This window comes from Nelumbo nucifera, chromosome 1, assembly GCF_055504915.1.
Source record: "Nelumbo nucifera cultivar China Antique chromosome 1, China Antique-T2T, whole genome shotgun sequence".
Lineage (NCBI taxonomy): Eukaryota > Viridiplantae > Streptophyta > Magnoliopsida > Proteales > Nelumbonaceae > Nelumbo > Nelumbo nucifera.
Genome location: NC_142649.1, coordinates 57329146 through 57338772, shown reverse-complemented (window position 1 = coordinate 57338772; position 9627 = coordinate 57329146). Strand labels below are relative to the sequence as shown.

Here is a 9627-nt window from a genome sequence, read left to right as displayed (position 1 = left end):
TCCATTTCAATGTACTTTGTGCAATCATATAGGACAGGATTGGTTGCAATGTTGATAGCAATCTTATTGTTGCATTGAGTGGCATAGCACTTTTTATCCACAGAACCTCCATAACTCCATGAAACATAGCTCTATACTCAGTTTCGACACCGAATCTAGGTGCAACACTTTGTTTCTTATTTCTCCAATTGACTAAATTGCCCCCAATAAAGGTGCAATATTTACTCGTAGACTTCCTATCATCTATTAATTAACCCAACCTAGTTTGTGTTTATATAAATGTCAACCTTCAAATGCCCATGCTTCTTGAACAACAAACCACTCCCTATAAACTTCTTGAGGTATCTAAACACTCTTTTTACTACCTCTAAATAAGCAACATTGGGAGCATGCACAACTAACTAAAGACACCTACTGCATAGGCAATACAAAGCCCGATTTGTGACAGATATAAGAGTTCCACAAGTCTCTATAACTATTTCACATTTTTTATGGGATCCCCACTACAAAGCCCAATTTGTGAAGATTTTTTTTTCTGCTTTTTTGTGGAAAACAATTATTCATGTATTCTTGACAAATGAAAAGTGTACTTTGTAACAACATTTGATAATTTGAAAAAAAATATATTTTTTTATAAAATTATTATTTATTTGTATAATATGGGAACAAAGAAAACATATATAACGGTTATATATACAACCCTTGTATATATAACTACGGTTTTTTATATGCAACCATTTTTTTAAGTGTGCTGCCATAGATAGATTTTAGCAATTAAAAAGCCATTACTATAGATGGTTTTTGGCAACGGATGTATTTCAAAACCGTTGCTAGAGATGTATTGTAGCAATGGTTTTCATGGTAAACCGTTGCTAATAGGTATCATTTAACAACGGTTTGAATGATAAATGGTTGGTATAGATATCATTTAGCAACGGTTTTATAAAGTGACCGTAGTAACATCGACCAATTTTCATTTTTTTGCACTGTTTTAGCCACGGTTTTGTCTGTTGCTATAGAAGTCTTAGCAACGGTCAGCCTAGTGTCCGTTGCAAGAGATTAAGACTGTAGCAACGGTTATGCCCATTGCTAAATGATATCTCTAGCAACGGTTGCTAAATGATATCTATAAACCGTTGCTAGAACCTATTGCCACGGTGGAAGAGGCATCGGTTTTGTATCCATTGTTATAGGTCTCTAGCAACGGTTCTAAGGACTTCTAGCAACGGTTTTATCCGTTGTCAGAAGTCAAATTTCTTGTAGTGAAATCATGTGTTCAATTAGGAATTTTTTTTTGAAGAGTTTTAGTAGGATTCTATTAAGGAGTGTTATAATAGATTAATAAACTTTTTTGTAGGAGCCAAAAGGGTCTATGTCTATATAAAGAGTAGATAGGGCAAAGCTATGATGGTTATTGATTGATTTTCTCTTAATTATCCAGTGAAGAATTCTTCTTCGACTTTTACTCTTTTCTTTGAATCTTCTCTGGACATGGTTTGTTTCCATATTGCACCATATTCTAATTTGATCTATCCCAGTGTAGGATGTATGGAGTTTCAAGTTGCCAAGATCTGCAATAAGATGGTTAATAGCTTCAGACTCCAAGTACCAACTTCCATCATTATGTATTGAAGAAATATTTATAGAGTTTGTTTTGATCGACTTGTGTCATTATCCTTATCGTATACCTAAAGTGATAGTTTCTGGAAATATGGTTGTTTTTTCCTACAAATCTAGCATGGTTCAACGTTTGTAATAGCTGAGTATATTATGCATCTACTTAGTTATCCACATCATCATCTTATCTCTCTATTTTCTCCAGTTGCTGTAGCCTAGTTAAAGTCTTTATTTTCCTCAATTTAATCAATTCATATTGAAGTTACATGTTTAGGACCCTAAACAAGGACACATACAAGTTTCAATCTCTTATCATGGTGCAGCTAATGACTTGCCCAACAACACTTTCGACAAATGTGAATAGCATCAATCTCAATAGCAACTATATTCAAGATTTGTTATTGATGTGCTATCTTGTTCAATGCTTTTGGCTGGGCACGAAAGAGATCCAACAGCATAGATAATGAGATCTGATCCCTGAAGGTATGGTAGAACCTCTCCAAGGTAAGTAATTATACCAGTCTAGCTTAACTATGACAAGCTAACCGAGGTTTGTTGTAAAGATGTTGCCAATCTGAAGTTGACGAGATTGGGTTTACAGAAGTTGAGATTGGAGAAGTTTAAGAAGAGCAAACGTTGGAAACCATTATCTCCAGTTCTGATACCATAAAATCTAAAGGATGGTGAAGTGAATTGTCGATTTGATTGATATGTTCAAAACATAATTTTATAGATAGAAGATATTAAAATCAACTATAACTCTTCCAAGGGAAACAAAGACTCTAACTAGGCTACAACAACTAGAGAAATAGAAAGATAAGATTTTGTTGCTGTATATAACAAACACAAGAATGATAGAAACGACTGGAAAGTAGTGAAAATAGAAAGAAATACATAGAACAGAGCACACAAAACACAAAGAGATTTAAGTGGTTCGGCTTATAGCCTAAGTCCACAAGCATAAAGGAGAATAAATCCACTATCAACAATGGGAATTTACAATGTTTACATCCCATTACCAAAGCACTAGCTCCCAATACGACGAGAAAATCCCTCTCCCTTGTCTCACACTTATATTTTTCTTTCTAGGACTCCAAGATACAAGACAAATTTCTATGTAAGATACAAAGCTATTTATATGAGAAAATTAAACCCCTATTCTGAATGCTCTTAACTTACTGATATTGATCCTCCTAGAACATCACTCCTCCGAGTCTAACAAGATCACAGGAAATCCTAATTGCAAGATCAACCAAGATTCAGATGAGCCACATTGGATAAGCCGCAAAATTGGCTATGCTGCGAGATCAGATATCTACTAGATGATCCAATATGCTACAAGACATGGGTACTAATGATCTCCACATATCTCTATGAGTGCATACCTTCCACTTCCACCACAAATTACTATCAAAATTTTTCTCAATTTTGTTCAGGTTGTGACATGGAGGGAGATCGCAACAGGAACAGGAATTCAAGGCACCAACACATATTGTTGTGGGTTACTAAGTAGATATGTTACAGACTCCATCATAAGCTATTATGTGTATTGCTTAAACCAAATTTGCCTTGAAAGAAGGTCTAACCTATTAAATAACAGCCATAATTTGAAGGAAGTTTCTCAAGAGAAGGTCAGTCTCGTTCTCCTCGGATGGATAATTTGGATGATCATCACCTATTGAAGAACGGATGATTCATAAATAGCCAAACCTCTGCATTGTCCACATATCCAGGAAATCAATCGTGATTCAACCCATCCATGAAACATCTATATATCACCGTTGTATCATGAAGTCCAAAAGAAAAAAAAAATGAAGATTTTGAGATATTAAGTATATATTTGTATAACAATTTAATGGTGTTTATATGCAGTAATTACAAAATTCTTGGTATATTTCATTCTCAGCCTCCATCGATGAGCAACGTTTAAGTTTGCTGGGGGTGCTGCCATCTCAGCTTCTTGTCCGTTGACCCCAATTTAATATGCCATTCTTCGTCTGCTGGGCCAAAATCTATAACACCGGTAGTGCTGAGGGAGGTGTGGGGATGGATCAATTGGGACCCCAGCAGCTCAAGTACATAACTTTTCTCAGAGATTCCTCGGATTGCTTCATCTGCTTCTCATCTCTCGATGTCTTGTTACAGGCCATCGCTAAGGAAGAAGAGATGCTCCTCTTAGCCTGTGAAAACGATCCCAGGTTGTTCTTGGCGTGTTGATGCAACGACCTCAGAGTGTAATTCCATCTGCAGATACCTTGATCTTTCAACGCCTCCACAGCTGCAATGCTTGCAGCAGCAACCCAAGCCCGGCTTGTGGAACTCATCTTTCTTTTCTATTTGTTGATTGTTTCTGAATTTTGGTTTAGAAGTATTGCTTGTGAGTCTGTGCTCTGGTGAAGCAGATTGGAGCTGGGGTTGTTACATATAGAGAGAGGGGTGAGGGAGAGTGATCAAACTCATAAAATTCAGTACAACAAAACCAGTAGCAGTTTCAGACATACATGGTTCTGCAACGCCAATGGTTTGAGTTTTTGGGCGTCCAATAAGAAGAAAGAAGCAGACAAACAAACAAACAAAGGCAGAAAGAAATGATGGATAAATAAGAAAGGAATCCACCATCTCTTCCTACTACTAGCTGGACGAGTTTTACTAGCTTGCCCTTTACTGTATGCTCCATGAATGGCTACAAGAGCCCGTGTGGATAGCCATCTGAGGAGTATAATCAGGAATTCCAGTCTCAAATGAATCAAAAACTTGTGCCCACTGGTTGACTGATGAGCGCGTGGTTTCCATTAATCCGCTTTTGCCAGAATCATTGGAGTGATTCAATTGGATTGTTTTCTTTTCCTTTGGCAATTCTGATATATATTGTTGTCTTGTCTTTCATTGGTGTTTCTCACTCTTTCATGTCAGTTGCTAGTTGGAGGTTCTGTATTGGATCTTGAGCTGATGGGCACGTGGGTGAGATGAGTCTTCAACCAATGGAGGTTTCGTGGTATATGCATGCCCTAATGACAATTTTTTAGTTGATTAACGAAGTAGGCAATTTTTTACTAAAATCAGCTTATAACCTAATCATGGCCAGGGTAGGCAACCAAGTTGGCATATGAAAGAAACTGTTTAGAAATTTAATTGAGTTTAACTTAAAAAAAAAAAATCTTTCTTTGGTTCCTCGTCAGGTGAATTGCCAACTAAAAAGAAATTAAGGCCTAGTGTGAAAAGAGTATAAAATATAAATACAAATATGTACTGTACAAGTACATTGTTTAAAATATCATATATAAGGTTTTGCACTGTATTTCCCAACCAAATGGATTTACCTTAAATATCAATTTGGACTATGAAAAATAAATAAATTAAATAGATGAATTCATATATCAGCAAAAAATAAAAGCTGCATCAACAGATCCCACTAAATAGATAATTAACAGATCCAAACACGCTCTTTATGTCGGAACCTGCAAAAAGTAAAATGACAACGGATTGTGGATGGTGGGAAAGATCATATAACAAGGTAAGTATTAGTAGTTATCTAGGGATGCAAACGGATTGGATTCTATTCGATTCAGGGTATATTGGTATTCAATCTGATACTGTTTATGACAGATTTGGTCGGATCTGATAGGCCTCTATCTGAATTCGGATCCTATTGATAAGTCAGATCTTTGAATTTGATCCGATCTGAATTGTTTCATTAAAAATTAATAAATTATTTAAAGAAAAATATGTACCAATTTAAATAAAGAAAAAATAAAAAATACAAGTATTTTTTAATTATTTTCATCATATATATACATGTTTCTTATAAAAAATGAATAATATAAAAAATTTATAAAGTGCAAAATAAATAATATATATTTATAAATAAATAAATAACTAATATTATATTATATTATATATTTATATAAATAAATATATAACTTATATGGGATCAGATAGGGGGTGATCCAAAATTTAAAACTAACCCAAAGTGAAATTCTTTTCCTATTTGGTGGTAGATCAACAATTCAATCTTTTTGGTCAAATGTGTCAACCCATGATATCATAATTAAATAATAAAATTTAAAATAAGATAAAAACACAAAAAATATATAAATTATGTGGAAAACATTTGGGCATATCTAATATTTTATATTACTTAACTATATTAAAGAAAAATAAGTGTGACAAAGAATAATTGATTTTATTCATGATGAAAACAAAATACAAATTTAAAACAAACCCAAAAAGGAAGTTATTTTACTATTTGGTGATAATTTAAGAATTTAACTTTTTGGGTCAAATGTGTCAACCCTTGATGTCATAATTAAATACTAAAATTAAAAAAAAAATTATGAAAGCACACAAGTATAAAAAATATATAAAGTAATTTTTATAAAACATTTGGACATATCTCTAATATTGTATATTCATCATATGAAACAAAAACAAGTGCAACAAATAAGTAATTTTTATAGGTATATATAAATATAAAAAAATATACAAAATTTTATAAACATATCATTTACTATCATCATCATAAAACATTGCCAATTGAAAAGCATGTGCACACTTACTAGCTAGTATTATGAGAAATACATAAATCAATTACTTAGCATGAGAACCAACTGATGGTGGCTCAATTAGTTGTAATAGAGATCTCAGACCAAATCCCATTACCAATAGGGTTGGGGGTTAAGGATTTGGGGGATGGGATATGCCCCTCCATTGTGTAGCCATATAATGCCAAAAAATTGTACTTATCATGAGATAAATAACCAAGTGAAAAAATAATTTCAAAATTGAACTAACAAAGATAACCAAAGGCTCATATTAAGTGTTTTCTTTCTGCATTTTATGATTGAACCATACCAATCTGTAAAATAAATCTACATTAAATTAATCAAAATCAGAGAATAATCTAATAATCCATGAAAATGAGCAATGGCTTTTTAGACTTTTCTAGTTTGGGTCACCCCATGTATTGGGTGGGCAAATTTGGGTTTTGACATTATAAGTTTTGGGTCCAAGCTAGGGTTCATATTTAGGGCTGGTCCTTAACCTAGCCCAATTCTTTTAATTTACTCTTCTACTTTATTAGACACATCCAAAAGTAAAAAGGGATTAAGAAAGATTTAAAAGGAAAAAGCGGGACTTAAAGGGGAGGGGAGATATTACAAACATTGACTAGCGGTGACCTATGTGATGCACATGCTACTTTCTAAAAATGTATTTTTAATGAAAAATAATAAAGTAACAGTGATTCACCAAAGTTTTTATATATTTCTAGTAATTTACATATAAAATAGTAGAAAAAAACCTAATAACCCATAGAAAAGAGAAATGGTTTCTTGAGACTTTTATATACAATAATAGTAAAAAATACTTTCTTATTTATTGAGACCTGGGATCAAATCCCATTGCCAGCCACTAGGGTTGGGGGGTTAAGGGTTTAGAGAATGGGATACCCCCCCCCCCCCCCCCCCCCATTGTGTAGCCCTATAATGCCAAAAAATGTACTGAACATGATATGAATGACCAAGTTTAAAAAATTTCAAAATTGAACTAACAAATATAAGCAAAGGCTCATATTAAGTGCTTTCTTACTGCATTTATTATTGAACCTAAACAATCCATGAAATAAATCTATATTAAATTAATAAAAAAGAGAGAAAAATCTAAAAACCCATGGAAATGAAACATGGCTTCTTTTGACATACTTAGGAAAAGAAGATTGGTTTACCCCATCTACAAGGTGAGCAAATTTGGGTTTTTATATTAGTTTGGTTCCAAACTAGGGTTCCTATTTAGGATTGGCCCTTAACCAAGATCAATTCATCTAATTTACAGTTCTACTTAATTCGAAAGAGACAAAAGGGATTAAGAGAGATTTAAGAGGAAAAGAATGATTTAATGGGGAGGGGAGATGTTACAAACATTGGGTGGAAAGAGAGAGGGAGAGATTTAAGAATGGTTTTATTAAAGAATAAGTATGGATTTTATGAGAGACAATGAAGACCCATGTGGGTTTTAATTTTGATTATTGTGCTTTTAGTGATTTAATTTAAAAATAAATGTGCACGTGTGAGAAGATGAGGAATAGGTACATGTGAGCTCTGTAGTGAGTGAACCCCTGAACTCCCCTCTTTCCCTCTTTCTATTATATATTAGTGGTCATGTGGTGCATACAATGCTGTTTAAAATTATACTTGGGGAGAAAATGAAGAAATAGTGATTCACCACAGTTTTTATATATTTCTCCCTTTTCTTTACATGTATAATAGTATAAAAAATAATTTTCTTATCTTTTTTACTTATTGAGCTTCAAACTTTCCTTTTGATAGAGCTTTTATATTATGAGAAGAACATAAATCAATTCATGGTGACTCAGTTGATATGTTTTCTAGCTAGTTGTAGTACAGACTTGGGTTCGGGGTGGGCTACCTCGCATTGTGTTGCTCTACAAAGCCAAAAAAAAAAATGTGCTTAGCATGAGATTAATAACTAAGTTGAAAAAAACAATTTCAAAATTGAACTGATAAAAATAACCAAAGACTTGCATAAAGTTCTTTCTCATTACATTTTAGTATTGAACCAAAATAATACATGAAACAAATCTACACTAAATTAAATCAATAAAAGTAGTGGGAAAAACGTAATAGCCCAAGTAAAGGAAGAAATAATGATTTATTTACATTGATTCATATTTAGGTTGACGCTTAAGTTCTAACCTAATAATGATTTCTTTAGATTGTTTCATATTTAGGTTAATTCTTAACCTAATTAACCCAATCCATCTAATGTATACCCATGCTTTATTTGAGAGAGACAAAAGGGATTAAGAGATATTTAAGAGGAAATTAGGATTTAATGGGGATGGGAAATGTTATAAACATTGACTACTCAGGTTTGACATATATATATATATATATTAGAGAGAGAGAGAGAGAGAAAGAGAGATTTAAGGTCTTATTAGAGAGTAAATATGGATTTTATGAGATACAATGAAGACCTATGAGAGTTTAAATTTTGCCTTCTTATATTTTTAGTGATTTCATTTAAAAATAAATATGCACATGTGTCAGAAAGAAGAGTAGGAGGACGCACATGTAAGCTATATACATGGTCAGAGGGCCCCTCACTCCCCACTCTTTCTACCTTCTATTATATACTAGGCTTTCTAGTTCTTTACATATAAAATACTAGAAAAAAGAATTACGAGAAGTATGAGGAATACATACATCAATTGCTTAGCATGAGAACCAATTGATGGTGGTTTAGTTGATAGGTTCTTTGTCTAGCTAGTTGTAGCAGAGACCTGGAATCAAATCCCGTGGCCACTAATTTCAAAAATAATTTTAAAATTGAAATGACAAAGATAACCAAAGGCTCATGTTACGTGCTTCCCTATTGCATTTTGTTGTTGAACAAGGAGAATACATGAAACAAATCTACACTTGAGAGAGAAAATAAGGAAACAACATAGGCTAAATGATCTCTAACAACCGATAGATAAAAAAGAGAAATTTGATTTTCTAATGTCTAGCCAAGTGGCACCACTATCCCCCACTTTCTCCTAAATTATCTCTAATTCCTATTTATCTTCTCCCCTACTTTGCCAAGTGGCACCATTATCCCCCAGTTCCTCCCCAATTATCTCGATATATCCATATAAAGAAGGTTTGAATTAACAAATTTAAAAATTATTTAAATATAATAATGAAATTATAAAATAATTTAAAATATTTATTAAAACCACCAAAAATAATTATAATAGATTTAATAAAATTCATATTATTAATAATTTTTCATTTTTACAAAATTCACAAAATTATGTACTAACAATATAAATTATAATTTTACAGATTATTCAATTTAACATTAAAAAAATATTATTTAAATATTTTAACAACTAAATATCTTAACGAACAATAAATTGAGACTATCTAAATAATTATATAACAAAATATTTAACATTACGCAATAACTTTAAAATAAATAAAATTCAAATAACGAAATATTTTAAATATT

General features: G+C 32.5%; 1 protein-coding gene across 1 annotated transcript; it reads right to left on the bottom strand.

Annotated features, from left to right (window-relative positions):
• Positions 1–2536: 2536 nt before the first annotated feature.
• LOC148803311 (uncharacterized) lies at positions 2537–4185 on the bottom strand. Its single transcript, XM_088896572.1, has one exon. It carries the CDS (start codon positions 3939–3941, stop codon positions 3669–3671), a length of 273 nt encoding a protein of 90 aa, XP_088752698.1. The 5' UTR covers positions 3942–4185; the 3' UTR covers positions 2537–3668.
• Between the last annotated feature and the right edge of the window lie 5442 nt (positions 4186–9627).

Excerpts from the sequence above, each read along its gene's own strand:
- LOC148803311 (XM_088896572.1), bottom strand. The coding sequence starts at position 3,941 with ATGAGTTCCACAAGCCGGGCTTGGGTTGCTGCTGCAAGCATTGCAGCT.